General features: G+C 37.4%; 1 protein-coding gene across 4 annotated transcripts in view; it reads left to right on the forward strand.

Annotated features, from left to right (window-relative positions):
* Nucleotides 1–18547, forward strand: part of PIK3C2G (phosphatidylinositol-4-phosphate 3-kinase catalytic subunit type 2 gamma) — a gene marked incomplete at its 5' end in the record, with an annotated part of 329467 nt that overhangs the window by 67691 nt on the left and 243229 nt on the right. For 3 of the 4 annotated variants that reach the window (XM_082666092.1, XM_082666093.1, XM_082666094.1), the window contains 2 exons: nt 5437–5568; nt 13036–13150. In XM_082666092.1, the coding sequence (XP_082522218.1) occupies nt 5437–5568; nt 13036–13150 (247 nt within the window). Of the gene's footprint in view, nt 1–5436; nt 5569–6756; nt 6790–13035; nt 13151–18547 lie in introns of all 4 variants that reach the window. The other variant, XM_082666091.1, reaches the window with a different exon arrangement.

Raw genomic sequence — 18547 nt, forward strand, 5'->3', positions numbered from 1 at the left:
GCAAATCCTTCTTCTTCTAGGTCTGTGACAACCTTTATCTCTTCTTGAAAACCTGACCTTCAATTACAAAATCCCCTTCCATTGCACAGAATCATTTCTGCTTGTAAAATTCTTTAGTGGCTCCCCAATTCCTATAAGGTAAAATACAAGTAATTTAGCATAGCACACAAGGCCCTCTGTGGTTTGGTCCCTGCCTATCTCTGCACTTTCATCTCTGGAGTTAGCCCCACTGTCTGCCCATGCACCCAGCCAGCCACTCTCTGCGTCTGATCTACTTACCCTATGAACTGAGAAATCACGCCTCTGCTAGGGGTCATCCATCTGTCAGAAGGACAGTGTCTTCACTGCCTACTTTGGGAACTCCTAATTATGTTCCAGAACACTCCTCCACCTTCTCTATAAACCCTTTCCTGTATCATTCTGTGAAAATTGGCCACCTTTTCTTTTTTCATTTGGTCTGAACCTCAAAGTACTGTCTTATGGTCGCTTACTGAATGTGTTTGTTTACATTTCTGTTTGCTTCTGCTAAAGGATACAAAGATTTTTATTTTCAAATTTTAAAATTTTATCCCTAGCAGATAAAGCAGCACCAGACAGAGTAAGAGTCCAGGAAGTATAGCTTGGAAAATGAATGAATTTTGTATAATAAGTGATTCCTCAAAAATGCATTAACCAGCTCAATTACTAGAATTATTCTTCTGACTTAATTAAAACATTCCTGGTTGTTTCAAAAAGTCAGATTCATTTTCAACTGACAGATATGTGCTATTATTTAAACAATTCAAGGGGAAAATCTACTAATGCTAAAGTCAAAGAAAAAAAATCTCAAAATAAATGGAAAATCATTAGTGTTGTTGGAATAACTTCATTGGTATACTTTTCTTCTCTTCCTTCAAGAGTGCATGAGTGTTTCTCTTCCATCCTCCCTATCCCACCCCTCTAGGTGGTCACAAAGCACCGAGCTGATCTCCAAGAGGGAGGAGATATGGGGACATATGTATATGTATAGCTGATTCACTTTGTTATAAAGCAGAAACTAACACACCATTGTAAAGCAATTATACTCCAATAAAGATGTTAAAAAAATAAAAAATAAAATATAAGTAAAAAATTTTAAAAATAAATTAAAAAAAGAGAGTGCATGATTGTTATCTTTCCTGTGAGAGTTTCTCACAGGAACAGAACAGATACTGTCGTCTCCATTTTACAGATCAGAATATTAATGTTTATGAAGCTTAATTAACTTGCCCCAGGTCCCACAACCAGTAAGTGACAGAACTAGTGCTCAGACCCACTGTGACTCCAAAGCTGAGGTTTTTACTGTGATTTTCATACTGTTTCTTACAACATATAAAATCTTGGGCTGAGTATTTATATTCTACAAATAGTTCTCACATCTTAAATTAAAAAAAACCAAAACTCTACTTCTTTTTTTCAACAGCAGCCATGACATTTTTCCCTTCTACTTTGCAGCAAAACCCTTCCGAGGAGTCGTCTGTATTCACGTTCTTCCATTTTTTTCCTCTGCTCTCATGCATTCTCCAATCAGGCTTTCATCGTCTCTGCTCCACTGAAATTGACCATTAGAGTCACTGATGACCTGCAAAGCTAAATCTGATATTTGTTTCTCAGTCTTCATCTTACATGATCTGGTAGGAGCTGGCTCCCACATTCTTTAAGCTTTTCTCCTCCCTCGCTGGGCATTCCTTCTCCATATTCTTTTCTTCTCCCAGACTGATCATAGTCTTAACCCTAAAGCCTCTTCTGTTGTATCTATCTTTACTCCTTAGTTTTCTCTTATAGTCACATAGCTTTAAATGCCATCTGTATGCCAACAACTCCCAAATTTATTTCGCCAACACAGGCATCAGTCACAAACTTCACACGTACTCACTCAACATGTCTAAAACTAAACTCTTGATCTTACACTCCAAACTTGTTCCACCCATGGATGGCCACTCCGGATGATCATTTCCAGTATCGGTTGTTCAGGTCAGATCCTTAGCCTAAATTTCCTTCTCTCAGAACACGATGTCCAGGAATCCTACTGTCTCTCTCCTCAAAATATTTCCAGAACATTACTTCTCATCACTTTCACTGGTCTAGGCCACCATCATATCTACCCTGTATTCCTACAGTAGCCTTGAAATAGTCACCCTACTTCTCTTGCACCTTTAGAATCCTTCTCACACAGCAGTTAAAGTAACCTCTTTTAAAATGTAAGTCAGGCCACATCATTCTTCTGTTTTATAATCCTACAATGGCTCCCTTTTTCACTCAGATAAAAGTCAAAGTCCTTACAATGGTCTGTTATTTTATATTAGTGTTAATAAGGGAGTTCTATACAATGTGACTTTTTAAATCTTCCATTTTCACTATCAAAAACTTATTCTGATTTTAGAAAAGCTGTCTCATATAGAAGAAAAGAATGTTTAAGAAAAATTTTAGTGCTTACTCATTTTTAAACAGCAGAGTAAGGCAAACATATGGTTAAAACTTGAGGTCTGTGCCAACAGCTTGGATATAAAGAAGCAATCTGACTTCACTTATTGAATTGTCTCTTAAAGTATTTTTCTTCCTTGTTTTGTGTAAAAGTTCATTCCTTTGATTTTTCAACAGCCATGTAGAAGTTAATAAAAAAAGATTTCTCAGTGACTCTGAGATTATTCTGGCTTCAAAAATCCATATCTATTCAAGAAATGAATAAATAACTATTTGTAAAGCATATATTCTTACCCTAGAAGAATTTATCTTTATTAATAAAAATGACAGAATGGAGATTGGAAGTAACTATCCACTGTAACTTATCGAATTTTTTGTCATTCTTGATATGAAAAGCTCACTAATAAGTGAAGTTATACATGAAGAAGCCAGACTCAATGGAAAAAAGAACTTTCCAGATTATGTGAGAAATAAAGTGAAATTATAGCTTTCATCCTACCACAGCAATATGAAAACTGAATAGCAAGTCAATTACAGGTAAAAGAGAGAATATTCAAGAAATTACTGTGCATTCCACAGAATCATCAACATTTTATGTTGAGTTTCAGAGCTTCTTTTAAGCTGAGAAATGTGTTCACATTACATTGAATGAATATTATGACCATGAAGGAATATGAAAGAAAAGAGACTTTTAGCTTTAGATGTCTAAATATGTAATAATTTAATTTTCAATAGTCTAAATTTCACTAATCTTGTAAAATAATTTTTTTTACTCTAGTCGTTATTTCCCTTCCTTACTTTTAACTAGAATTATATTTTATCTGTCTACAATGGCTAATATAAGTTTTTACATTGTTGATAGAATACTGAATATAAGGCTGATATACAACCTGCCATTTGCCACATACTGTGTTATGTAATATTCATTCCATTTATGGATAAGAAAAACAAGGCTTAGGAAGGTTAAATTCATCACTCAAAGAAGAACATCTGTTTAGTCATGGGGCCAATATTTGAATGCACATATATGCAAATCCAAGCCTCTGATTCATCTTCTCCACTCATAGCTTACATATTGACATCTCTGAGTTATTATTAACTCAATGACATCATGCCCTAAACCGCACATATATCCCCTACCCCATGCTCCTCCTCTGTGTTTTCTATCTGTTAAAGGTAATCTACTACAACATAATCTGGAAGCCTGGAATTCATCTTTAATTCTTCATTGTCCTATTCCACTAATATGCTGTTAGTCAAATATTAGTTATCCATTCAAACTCTAAAATAGCCCTTCTGTCTTTCCTTTTGTTAGATGTCTTACTGCCACCTGGGTCTGGACCTCTCTATCTCAGAGAACAGCATGTTGAGGGGAGAGATGTGTACTTCCTCAAAATCAGTTATGATCACTGGGCTGAATTAACTCCTCCTCATTCCTAAGGCTGAATGCTGCCTAGCCACACACAAAAGGAGGTCACCAAACTCTTATTTTACACACTGAGTAAGGACTGCTCCCCATATCCAGATTAGACAGCCAACTTCTTGTGTGAGAAGACACTCGATACTACCTGAGGCCTCACCTGGGCCAACCTCAGTAAGCACTTTCCAACTGGATAATAGACTTTGGTCACAATCAGTCCTCTAATAATCACCCACTGCTAAAACAAGTTGACTTCAAAGTTCAACTGGAAATTACAAGGCCAGTGGATTCTGTTCATACTCCTCACGCCTAACGGCATGAGATATCATCCAATACAAACTGCCCATTTGCTCTTCCAGTCACTTTCCTTTTACTTCTTCCCATTCCTTGGTGAATCAGTTCCCATTAATCTTCCCCTACATGCTAACGTCTGTTCCAATTTTCCCATTTCTTCATAGCATTCTCATCTTCTAGTGAACATATTCCCCCCATCTCAACTTTTTGAAAAATGTCTTCTTGTCTCATAAATAGATCTCTCCTAAGCCCCATACTTCTCTTGAGGCTCTTGTATCCTTCTTCCTGTCCATGATTAGGGACCTCAGATCACACTCTCAACTTTCTGTCAAAAGCCCTTTCTTCTTAGATACTTCTACCACCCAGGTGTACCCCTCCCAATCTTACAGTATCATTTATAACCTCCTAGGCAGTCTCATATATATTGGTGGATTCAATGCCCAAATTCAAGGTTTTTTCCACTATTAACAATCTTGTGTTTATCCTTAGCCACTTTTTTTGTCCATATCTACAATCCATCCAGGGTCTGAGTTTGATTCACCTTGACATATCCAGGAATTGTATTGTCTGTTACATCTCAGCAATCAGCCCCCAAATTCCTGGAATCTCATTATCACCCAGAATAGTCCACATTTAAAATTATAAACAACTCTCTATGCTTTTAGCTCTCTCATTTAAACATTTCCTTTTGCCATTAGGAAAAATCTTAGATCCCTTTGCCTAGCATACAGAGTTCTTAAACATCCTGGCAACCACCTGTCTTTCTAATTGCATCCTCCATAACTTTCCAGATCACCTTGACTACATTCTGTGTTCTAGCCACAATGAGCTGCTCACCACTCCTCAGCTACATGCATATATGCCCTTGTCTATGCACTTTTCTTTTCTTGGAATATTCTTTTCCAAATCTCCATCTGATTGTAACCAACTTACTCTTTAAGACCCATTATGAGTTATTTCCTGCCGTCCCCTCATTCCCTAAGACAATGTTAACCATTCTTTTATTATGTAATTGTAATTGTAATTGCTCAAGTTATTGTAATTTTTAAAAATAAACTTATATATCAAAATTATAGCAATCCCCATAGAGTAATCAATCTCATTACTCTATGTACTTCTGCTATATTTCTACTTTTACAAGATACAACACAAAATTTAAGAGGATGCCTCGATTCAAATAGTTAAAATATTTTTGTCATATAACATTATATTACAAGGAAATATTTATGAAAACATGGTTGCAAATGGGTAGATAACCTACTTCTTTCTTTTATTTTAAGAATCAATTTTCCTCTTGAAATAAAGTCACTTCCAAGGGAATCCATGCTCACTATAAAACTGTTTGGGATTACCTGTGCAACGAACAATGCGGATTTATTGGCCTGGACTTGTCTTCCGCTGTTTCCAAAACAGTAAGTATATCATTTGTGATTAATAAAACTTCCATCTCAATAAAAACCTCCTTGGAACTGTATAGTGAGCTGTATTTGGCATAATGAGAAAATCAAGGAGACATTTTATTCTAAAATTGAGATAGCTCAATATAAATCATGACTATTGAAAGTGGGACTGTAAAGCAAAATGTAGAAGTGGCTTTAGAAACAGGCCTCATGCTCAGCTTGTCAACTGGGTCATGAAAAGGTATTGGCATGACCAATCTCAATTTCTTTTCCTTATGTGACCAGCCAGTTTCTCTGGAATTACTAATTCAAAATGATTTAGATCAGTACTGTCATTTAGAAACAATATAAGTCATGAAATTCTGGCTGAAGTAAAATTATTCAATGTAATTAGTTTACTGACCTTTTATTGCCAAGAAGAAATATATGTCAACTTTAAGAGGATATTTTTCAGAAAAGTAAGCCAAATAGGAGTTCTGATATTCTATCAGAACTAATTGCCATTGAAAAATTAACTGTTGATTTAACCATAAGGATTTGGAATTATTAATGCTTAGAATATTTGATAAAGTCAGTTACATGATTTTTCAGTGTTATTAAGGAAAAAATATTTTAAATAAAACAGCTTAGTGACTTTTCCATGGCAAGACTTGCTTTAGAATCAAATTGTAAAATACATGACTTTCGAAGAAATAGAACCTATATTGTTATTTTAATATTATTATAAAGGATGTTTCTGCCCCTGCTCTTTTAGGAAGATTTGGTAATATAAAAATGTTAGGAAAATTCATCAGCTTTTAGTTCCCACATTTAGTCAATATAAATAAATTATCATCAAAGCAACTGTGATACATTTTTAAAATCATTTTTTATTAGGTTAATTATGACATGCTGTGTGTGTGTTGCTCTTTTATTAGTTTTCATGTTATAGCCAATTTCCACATGTATGAGGACAGGGAATGTATTTTCTTTGTAATTTCTATCATCTAACATGGTATCTCTTATAAATAGGCAATCAGTACAGGTTTGTTTATTAAATTGAATTGGAAAAATATCAATTTCTGTAGGAGATTTAGAATGAAATAAAATTTCAAAAGTCTATAAGAAACAGTTCAGCCCTAAAAGGAATACCAACTGCTGTTAGCAGATATTTCAAAAATCTGATTTGTGGGCTAAAAACTTGCATTACTTTCTCACTAGGAGCAGCTATGCAGGTGCCCTTCCATCTCATGAGTGAGTTTCTTTAAAGTTTCAACTGCAGTATTTGTAAGATCTAGCATGTTTGTAGAATACATTTCCAGTTATTCACTGAAAAAGAATTTAATCCATTTTATGCCTGCTCATCATCCAACATACTACTTTTCACATAACAGGTAATCAAAAAATGTTAAACATATAAAAAGTTTAGAATATTTTTATCTTTCAAGCTACTCTTCAAAGCTTTTTTCTACATGGTTGTGATAGTAAAACACTGCCTCCATGTTGTTTTGTCATCTGTCACTTAACTTCTGGTAAACACTTTATATGCAAGTGATCATGGACAATGGGCATCTTTAAGAAATGCCATCTGGGACTGATACTAAATGGTTTTCCTAAGAGAAAGTGGCAAAATTGTGGATGATGAGACATCACAGAAACACAACTTACTTCAAAGAAAGCTTCAATAAGGATTTGTAAATGTATTTCCAAAAGACTATTTCTTATGAAAATCAGAAAATCTGCCTCTCTCCTGGGCTAACCAACTTAAAGAAATCCAGATCTTTTAAGACATCAGAAATCCACCATGTGGGCCGTTTGGGGAGATGTAATAACTCCCACTGTGCTCATTGCTTTGAGTTACAGAGATTCTAACCCAATTTATTTGATGGAGATATTTCCAGATCACAGCAAATAAGTCACTTAATTTCATTTTCTTTCATGGAGTGACCCCTGCCCATAAACATTTGGTATTGAATCTATCATTTATTACAACTTGTATTTCTCATACCCAGCCATGTGGAGCTGTAATGAGCATTTATGTCTCTATTTTTTCCAAGATACACACAACCTGAAAATATGCAAAATTAAAGGTTTCTTATCTCTTTGTGGTTTTGAGAAGTGGGTTTCAGAAGAACCAATGAAGATTAAACTCAGAGGTACTGGTTATAACTGCACCAAGAGTGTGTACAAATAAAAATAAACAACATTTTCAAGCACACAAATTCACCTTCAACCCTATTAAAAAATATGTTTCAAAAACTAAGGTAATGGGCTTCCCTGGTGGCGCAGTGGTTGAGAGTCCGCCTGCTGATGCAGGGGACACGGGTTTGTGCCCCAGTCCGGGAAGATTCCACATGCTGCAGAGCGGCTGGGCCCATGAGCCATGGCCGCTGAGCCTGCGCGTCCGGAGCCTGTGCTCTGCAATGGCAGAGGCCACAACAGTGAGAGGCCCACGTACCGCAAAAAAAAAAAAAAAAAAAAAGTAAAATTTTGCCCACGAAAGTTTTATAATCCTCTCCTTTGCAGACAGGACTTATACCATATCTATATTCACAATGCCTCCACACTGCAGTAAGAAAGTGTTATTCTCACCTCAATAATTTCTATGACCTACCTTCCCTACTTAAATTCAAAACAAATAGTATGGTGGTTACTTAGCATTTCTAAATTGTGGTAAACTCCTTCAGTGCAGAGATTCTCAACCTTTATTGAACAATAGAATCTCCTGGGGAGATTTAAAAATAAACCCATGTGTTTCCAAAGATTCTAATTTAACTGGTCTGGGGAGGGGCCCAAGCATCGGTATTTTCAGAGCTCCTGAGATGCGTTAAAGCCCAGGAAAATCAGAATCTTTTGCGGAATTTCAAAAGAGGCCTAAATAAATCTTAATATTAATAAAATTTTATTCCTTAGACTGTTGTCTGAGTAGCCAACCCTGATCCCACTATAAATGATCATTTCAGGTATATCCTTAAAATCAAATAATAGAAGCAAGTTGTGGATGAAAATTCCTTATCATTCTTCCATCCTGTACAAGAAAGACCCTCAGAGCTCAACTAATTCAAATATCTCATTTATATGTGAAGATCTTTATGATGAAGGAAGGTTAAAGGGGCTGGCTAGAGGTCACTGGGCTACTTAGGAATAGAACAAGAACCAGAATGAAGGGCTGACTTCTCTCCTCTCCACACGTGTTACTACATCAAGCTGCCTCCCTTCCTGCCCTTATGTGCCATGCCCTGCTCCATGAATGCACTGTGAAAACCTCACTGCCTGTCTCAGCCTTACCTGGGCTCTGCTCTTGGGCATGAAACCTGTTAGACCTATGAGAGTCAGAGTCCCAAAGAGTTTTACAGTATGAGATCTTCTGGAAGTGCTGGTTTCAGAATGCCAAGCCATGGATGTATAGAATCCTATAGCTAAAAATGACAATAATTAATGTATTCAAACCACTTTGTTATTGTCTGAGGAAACAGGGACCCAGAGAGGGTAAACCAACCCATCTGTTCGCCTGGTGCCACAGATTTTGGTTTGGTTTTTCTAGGCATAGGAATTGGTACAATATTGAAATTAAAAGGATCCTTAAGAATAGAAATGCTATATTTATCAGCGTGGTCCTTTTCTAATGACATCTTATTCAAAATCTCCACGTATAAGATCAACGAACAGTCTATGTACATGCTAGATGGGGGGGGGCAGGGTGGCATTTGAAATTCTGGAGTCAAATCTATTTGCCATCTCCTCAATACCTTTCTAAAGTCTACTCCCCCAACCACAAAGCCATATGAAAACAAATATAAAACTCTTGAAAACCACTGATTTTGTGCAAGAAGCTCAAAGAACTTAAGGTAATTAAGGCTAGTTAATGAAGACAGGGTACAGATGTCCTGATATAATGTCTGGTGTGCTTTCCACTATATGGAACTGTTTCTGGCATGTTTTCCTTTTCCATGTTTTTGTTTGTTTGCTTAATTTTAACTGACTTAATAAACCTTTTCACAGCATTGTAAGCACAGGAAGCTCAGCTTGGTGCCCTGTGATGACCTAGATGGGTGGGATGGGGGGGCAGGGTGGTGAGAGGGAGGTCCAAGAGGGAGGGGATATAGGTATACATATAGCTGATTCACTTCATTGTACAGCAGAAACTAAGACAACATTGTAAAGCAATTATACTCCAATAAAAAAAAAAAACTACTGATGAACCCCACCAACTTGGGTATTAATAGTTTCCATTTTCATCCTCTTTCCTGTTGAGACCATCAACACTCTTAGATGCATCCTTTTAACATCTTAATTCCACTAATCATCTTCATTATCCTCGTGTTTTCTATTCACAGAAGTCTATGGAAATTTAGTCCCCATCATGCTTACAATATCGAAAAAGATGTTTAGATATAGTCCCTTAGCTAATATAAATTAGCTAATATCCAACACACAGAGAACCCAAAGAATGGTGCCAAACATCCTTTCCCCCAAATTGCCTTAAAGTATGTATTATATCAACCTCAGTTGGACAGCTAGAAGTTCATTCTCTCTATGCCCTATTGCTTGATACATCATTTCATACACATATTTGAATCAAGAGTTCTGACTTCACTCTTCCCTGTATGCCTCAGGGTTAAGGCCAGGGTGACTGTTGATCCAGACTCCATCAAAGGAGAGAAATGAGTCCCTTCATTTTTGTAGGAATCAGCTTAGGTCATTCAGATTTTCAGAGTGAAATATGGCCAAGACGTATAAATATAGTAAGACCATAAATATAACTCATTACACAACTTAAATGTGAAGAAAAATGCACTTAATATATCACACTTTTCATCAGGAGCTCCTACCCTGTAACTAATGAGAAGAAAACAACTTTCCATCAATTACAAAAAATTAGTCAATTCAATAATTTAAATAGTCCTTTTAGAATTATGCAGTCTCCCTCCTTCGGATAAAATGCTCAGTCACTCAGATAGCTTCCCGACACCTTCTCTTTCTAAGAGGATATCTGGATACAAAGGATCAGAAAAGAAACAGATTATTTGAACTAGTTACTTAGATATCCAAATCAAAGGCATTTTTAAGCTGGTGGTTATTTGTTATATCTTGTGTAGCTTGTGATTGGTGCTCTCCCAGCTTCACCAGGGCTTACTGACACTCCCTGGGTGACTTGGGCTCTGGCAGGCACCATAGACCCATATGGGACATCCAGCTGACCTCAACTCAGATGGTTCAATCAGATGCCCTTATTACAGAGGCCCTTTGTCCCCACCATGTGACCCCCTTTATGAAAACACCCTCACACAGATATCTTTAGTTGTGCCTAGGCTCCATCTCTTCTGTACAGAAACCAAAGAAGACCCAATAAAGCTAAACACAGGAGTTCCTTTTGCCTGTATGTCACATGGCCCTAAGTTTAAGGTCACTCCACAAGTTGGTACAAGAGCAGTTCAATAGGTGACTTTCTTCCAGGATCTGAAGCTTGAGGTACAGAATGGAGTCCCCTCTGCCCTCATCATTAGGCTATGCTCGCTTATCTAACACTCCTCCCCATGGGTCTTCCTATAGGCAGAAGAGGGGGAAATTGGGATACCTCTATCTACCATACTCACTCTGTCCCTCTTTCTCTGTCTTCTGCTTCCCACAATCTCAAATTGCCAGAAAGTTGTGGCTTTTTCTTTTGTCACATTCCCCTTCCAATACGCCACATCCTCCCTCCTCACTCCTGTTGATTCTACTGTGGCTAGGAAAATTTTCTGTAAATACTGTGGAGGACATTAACATCTGAGCCCTCCAAACTTAGTGTTAGACCTTCTTTTCACATTCAGGCTGAAACTAGGCCAAAACTTTTCCCAAGAGGATGGACGCTTCAGACCATTTAGGGCAAGGTTACATACTCTGAAAAGTAAAAGAGAAAATCACAGTCATAATTTTCTAATCTTTACCTTATTGAGTTAACTTTTAGCTTGCTAATACTGGTCCCTGCTATTGTTATACCAAAAAACAAAACAAAACAAAACAAACTTTCTCCAGATGAGGAGGGAATAGAACAAAGGGGAAAAAAATGACTCAAAATTCATTCTGCTGAAAGAATATTCTTGGGTTGTATAAAGATATCTGCCCAGTAATGTTTAAAATTATAAATGTTTAAAATGTTTAAAATATATCCCTTGGGCAGATACTTTTTAACAATATCTTTAGATATGAAAAATAAAGAAGCCAAGCCTCAGGAAGACTCAGGATTTAACAACTTTATTTGTTGGATTTTTTTCCTTCATATTTTGCATATTTGTCCATTAAATGGCAAGGTAGAATTCTATGTTATTTTCAAAGAGGCTTACTTTACTTTAAAGTTCTTTATAAACTTAATTTTATAGACTTTAAGTTCTACAGTTTTAATTTTGTTTGTTTATCAAAGACTGTTCTTACTGATCATGGAACATTTTACCAATAATCTTATTCATATATACAAGCCAGGTGTAGCTTGTTTTTTAATTCCTATAAGCCTCTGTGGATCTGGATGTTACTGAAGCTGTTAAAAGTATCCATGAATTCTTCCTGTCTAAAGTCTTTCCTGTATTCACTCTCATTTACTATGGTAATTTACAGCATAGTTTTAAATATTCAAAATATGAATAATCTTTCTAGTTATGCTTAAAGAATCATTTCCTCTATGAAGTCCCACAACTATTTTGATTCTATAAGTTTAGAGCTCATATCTTTAAAGATGCCCAAGGAATTTAGTCACCCTGGAGCAAAAAAATGTGCTTAAGAAAAAAAAAAAATGTCATGAAGAACCTAGGGGTAAGACAGGAATAAAGACACAGACCTACTAGAGAATGGACTTGAGGATATGGGGAGGGGGAAGGGTAAACTGTGACAAAGCGAAAGAGAGGCATGGACATATATACACTACCAAACGTAAGGTAGATAGCTAGTGGGAAGCAGTCGCATAGCACAGGGAGATCAGCTCGGTGCTTTGTGACCACCTGGAGGGGTGGGATAGGGAGGGTGGGAGGGAGGGAGACGCAAGAGGGAAGAGATATGGGGATATATGTATATGTATAACTGATTCACTTTTTTATAAAGCAGAAACTAACACACCATTGTAAAGCAATTATACTCCAATAAAGATGAAAAAAAAAGAGTTAACATCTTTATTGATTTAAGGGAGTCATAACTCTAAGAATATAAATTTGAGATTCCTGGTCCCATCTTGTAATCAACATTGTTGGAAATTAAGAGTAAATGCTACCTGTTAGAAACCATTGTGGAAACAATTTTCTTAGGTGGAAAATAAATGTAGGTGTCTATGGACATAGCCATGCCTACAGTACATTAGAAATGAACCACTAATCAGTACCTAGGCTTGAGGAATATTGTATTTATCTTCTAGCTACTGAATGAAGCTACTGAAATAGCTGATTATGTTTATACTCCAAAAGAAATTTATAGATAATAATAGCTTCCCTTTTGAAGTGACTTCTGCCTGTCCGTGTGTGTTGTCTTTTGCAGCAAATCAATTCTCAGGTCTATGTTATTCAGCACAACATTACAGAGTGAGCCTCCCAAAGAACTGATCGCTCCAGGAGTGTGGGATGTAAGTCAGCCATCCCCAGTGACCCTGCAGGTAAGTGTCAGGCTATGAGATTAAAGTACACACAGCAAGTATTGGTTGATAAGTAGCTTGTTGTCAATTACAGAAACAATTTTCTTCCAGGATCACACATTTTAATAGTCTTTTCTTTCTCCAGCCTTCTGGGATTTGTAAAATCTCTATTGCTTTTATTTTGCATTCAGTATTCTCAAAGCACTTTTCTCTCAGCTTACATAATAGCAATTTCAAGCCATTCTGTGTCTAACACAATCATGAAGGAGAGGGATGGAGTGTTGCCATGAATCTACTCATTATACGTATTCATTTTTCTTTCCTTTGTCTAAAAACAGTCATTAGTATATATTATTAACTTGGTACCTTATTCACACCTGCCTCTTCATTGTGTCATGTTTCCTTAAAATTTCTTTTGTTGTGTGTTTCCTAAATGACTAGCAATTACCTGGATAGTGGGGGAGAAACTGCAAACAAAAATCCTTTCTTTTTCCTTAAAGTCTCTCTACTTTCTGCTATTTGTAATCATGAATGAAAGGTGGTTAATGATTCCAGGCTTTGGTCCTTTCTACTCAGAGAATTTTTTTTCTCACTTTCCTCATTTTTTCATGATTATAAGTGATAAGATTCATCAGATACGTGAAGCATGGACGCTCCCATACATGGCAATACAGGGAATATGGACTTTCCATCTCCATCGGGAAAACTGGGCAGCATTCTGTAGAACAGGATTTTTCAACCTCGGTACTATTGACATTTTAGACAGGATAAGTTTGTTGTGGGGACTGTCCTGTGCATTGTAGGATACTTGGCAGCGTCCTTGACTTTTACCCACTAGGTGCCAGTAGCACTTCCCCAGTTCTGACAATCAAAAATGCCTCGAAATATTGTTAGATGATCTCTAGGGGTAAATTTGCCTTCAGTGAGGATCACTACACTAGAGGGAAGTAGTGCAGTCCGGAGGTACGTAAAATTGCCAGGTTTGGATTGAGGGGTGTGAGGGACAAAGTTTAGCAAAATGGACAGCAAGATGTTAAAAAACGGTAAAGAAAAATAATACTAATAAAAATGTGGCTTTCACTCTGAAGGATGGAGGATGTCCCCCCCGCCACCAGACAGTAGCCAAAGATCCACTTCGAATCCATGGACATGATGATAAAAAAGAGTGGTTGTTCAGGGTGGATCTCGGCACAACATCCTAACACTCAGCATTGATGGCTTACTGATTAGCAGATGTTTCCTCGTAACAGGATAGCTACTTTCTTTGAGAGGATGAGTGCATTTCTTATCAGACTATTTCTTGCCAGATCCAAACCACCTGAGCTTAACCAAAATCTTCCAAGTCTGACCATTGCCAGAGCTTTGTGGATATGAATTTATGAGTATCTGGGCCTTTAGCAGCAGCGGTGGGGTGGAGGATGTAAGGGAGACTATCAGATGAGACTCGCCTTGATTCTTCTCAGATGAAGGGAACAGCTGCTTTAGGAACACAGTTCTTGGAAGTGGAATCTGAAGCAAAGTTTCGAGCATTCGACAGCAGCATAGATTTCAAAGCAGTGACCTGGAGCCATGACAGAATTTATCTTACAAAAAAAGGAGAGAGGGCATGGAAATAATTCAACAGTATGCAAAAACGTTAAATTATCTGCTTTTACAAAATAATTTCAAATGGTATAGACATAGAGGGAAATGTCTCAGATGTTTTTACTTGATGATGAAATATACAAAATAAAATAGGAGTTACTAAGGTATTAAAGTTAAAAGCCTTAATAACCAGCACCACTCTAATTACACACACCTAAATTTAGAGCAGAATTTTCAACCTAAAGATTATGAGATGGTAAGGAAATTAGAAGCAAGTTCTGCCACCAGTGTTGTTAAGGAGTCAGGGTGGGTCTCAAGGGAAAGAGGTCAGGCTGAGAGTTAGGAAATCTGGAGTCTAGTCTTAGCTCTTTAATAGTAAACTTTATGACTGTGAACAAGTCATTTAACCTTCTATTTTCACCTGCGTGCAATGAAAGAATTGTACAGTACTATGCCTGTCCAACTTCTTTCAGGTCTGTACTTTGCTGACTGTCTATATTAGATGGACAATTACTGCCACACTGTTGCCACCACAGTATGATAAGGGATATATGTTACAGAACTTGATTCCTTCAAGTCAGTCTTGTTTTTTTCATGCTGTGCTGCTGACTGGAAGCAGTGGATAGAGTGAAGTAGATCTGAGTTCAGACATGGAGACAAATTGTTATATGATTCCATCAGCCTGTACCGCCCTCAACTTCCTCCCTCTCTCTGTATACAATCTAGTAGAGTGACTCATAATTTAAGCCCTAAGAACAGAGCTGTTTTAGTTAATGTTGCTCTTGTTTTGTTTTATGTTTCTCTACTTACTCATCTTCTCATTCATGTCTAAATTCACTATATTTTGGTTTATTTGTCCTCACCACATTGAACTATTGTCAGGCAACCCGCTAATTTCTAGTTGCCAAATCCAGTGCTTGTTCTCGTTCCTCTTCATACTAGCGCTCTCTCTGCAATTTTTGGCACTGTCTCTTCCCCATTACAGAACACTCTTCCCCTCTGTTGCTGGCCTAGGTTTCTCTTCACACTCTCTCTGGTTATTCTTTCTCTGTCTTCTTTCCGGACTCCTCTTCTTCTGCTAGTCCCCACTGTTGCCAGTTCTCAGGGATTCCATCTGCTGCCCATTGCTATTCTCGGTAGATATATTCTCCCTGAGAGAATTTCATTAAAGCTTTATTGAGATATACGTCACATACCGTACAATCCTCCCATTTGAAGTGTGCAATTCAGTGTTTTCTAGTATTTTCACAGATGTGTGCAACTAATCTCACCAACATCAACTTTAGAGCATTTTCATTTTTATAAAGAAATCTCATAACTTTTAGCTATCACTTCCTAGTCCCAACTCTAAGCAACTACTAATGTACTTTCTGTCTCTGTAGATTCACCTATTCTGCCCATTTCATATAAATGGAATCATACAATGTGTGTTCTTTTGTGGCTAGATTCTTTTACTTAGCATAATGTTTCAAAATTCATCCACTTTGTAGCATATATCAGTACTTATTTCTTTTTTATTGTTGAATAATATTATATTATATAGCTATACCACACTTTATCCACTTATTAGTTGATATGCATTTAGATTGTTTCCACCTTTTGGCTATTAAGAATAGTGCTGCTATGAACATTCATATACACATTTGTGTGTGAACATATGTTTTCATTTATCTTGGGTGTATACCCAGCAGTGGAATAACTGGGTCTCATTCATTCCTAAGGTTTTATTTACAGTATCTTGCAGGTTCACTTCTAAGTCTGTATCTTTAGTTCAGACTCCTTTACACCACAAGCTTCAGACAAATATAAGCACGTGCCTGCCTAGCTTCTCACCTGGATATTCTGTAGACAGCTTCAAAGACAACACATCCCAAACTGAGCTCACCATCCTCTCAGAATGCTTTCACTCCCTGAATTATTTATGTCTGTTCATGCCCCCAGATACACTGAGCTGTTTCACTTGTCTCCTTGTTTCTCACTACTCATATTCAGTCCACAGTATATTTTGCCAACTTATCTCCATGTGTTCCTCATGTCTGTCCTCACAATTCCCCACCTCATCTGCCCTAGTTCAACAGTTCCCTCCTAGGTTACAACGGTTTAGATGTTTTTTTTCTTGACTTTAGTTTTGTTATTCTCTAATGCAAAATCCACAAGTGTGATCCTTCTAAAATGTAAATCTGAACCTGCCACTCTCCCATTTATACTCTTCAAGAACTCAGCGCTACCTAGAGAATTAAGGATGAGCAATACAACATAGCCCCCTCCACTGTTTCCCTTGCCACTCCTTGACTGACAGTGTTGCTCCAGCAACACTGAAAGAGTTATAGTTTCTGACATGCATTGTCCTGCTTTTACCTTATGTGCATTTATGAATACTATTCCCTGCCTGCAATGTATCTACCGTCTTCCCTTCACCATCTACTGCCCATCTCTCAGGCTTAGTGTCTGTAATTGTTATTCACCTTTTAGGATCCATGGACCCTTCTCTAGGGATCTCTCTCTTACCCCCTCCTCTCTTTCCACTCCAAGCAGGGTTAAGTGCCCTTCCTCTATATTCACATAATAGCCAATAAGATTTTTATCAACACATTTACATTATATTTCTTTCTCAAGAACTTCTTTCCCATTGACTTCTTGATTTTTGAGGACATTGACAGTGTTTTATCCCCAGAATCTAGCATAGCACCAGGAATACAGTATTTGTAAATTACTGATATGTGTCCATACCTCTGATCACTACAATAATCAAACCTGCAGATATTTCTAAACTTAGCACTTTGGTCCGCTTGTTGGAATTCTGATAGATACCACTATGTTCAGTTTTTCTTCTTGTGTGAGCAGTCCTTCTCTTTAAACCATAGTTCTTACCTCCTCATTCATGCAAAGTATTTTCCTTTACCTAACATTTCATTACCTGCTTATCCTTAATTATCAGCAATGTCATGGGGAGGCAACAGTCTTAATATTGGTACCTGGTCCTTAGACCACAGTACAGTTTGTGCCCTAATGTAGCATAGGTTCTTTTCTCTTCACTACTGAACCACTATATGGGTCCCTCTTTTACAGCTCCTTCCTTGAGACTCACAGCAATTGCCATCTAGTTAGTAGGCATCCTTCCCTCCCTTGAACTGCATAGAACTTATGGTCCAATATTTGTGTGCCTTATAATATCCAAACTACATCTACAGTCAGGCTGCATTTCTTTGAACAAACTGAAAGAATCATGGGGGTCTGAGCAAGCCCATGGACACCTTATTGGCATGGTTGTGGATCATGGACACTAGGGACATTCACAGCAGCTCCTTCAAGGAATTCCAAGACATGAAGTCATAGTAGAAACCGTGGTGGCCAAGTGTAAGTGGAAAAGGATGAGGGAGGAAGTAAAGTAAGATGGATAAGTGGAACACAAGAAGCTAATATTCAAATGTTTAAGGAGGTATGAATTAGAAGTTTGGATGACTGGGTCTGAGTATTTGCCTGTACCCCAGAAGAAAGAGCCTCATAATTGTTTTTGCTTGAAAACAGGAGTATATCTTCAACACTTGACAAATAGGTGTCATGGCACATGCAGTGCACACATTAAAAGAATGCTCCTGGAGCATTCCATTAAAAAAAAAGACTGAGGCCAAGGCCAGACTTAGTGGCTTACGACCACGAAAGGAGAAGAGTCACATGTTTGCCATTAATAACTTGAAACACAGCTTTGGGGTGCTATATACATATTGTACCCTATTTTAATTGTTAATGTTTACCTTTTCCTCCTCCGTAATGCATAGTACTCAAAAGAATTCTAGGGCAGCAGTTGGCAAACTGTCAGGGCAGGAGGAGCCG

Source organism: Grampus griseus (assembly GCF_964374135.1).
Source record: "Grampus griseus genome assembly, chromosome: 11".
NCBI lineage: Eukaryota > Metazoa > Chordata > Mammalia > Artiodactyla > Delphinidae > Grampus > Grampus griseus.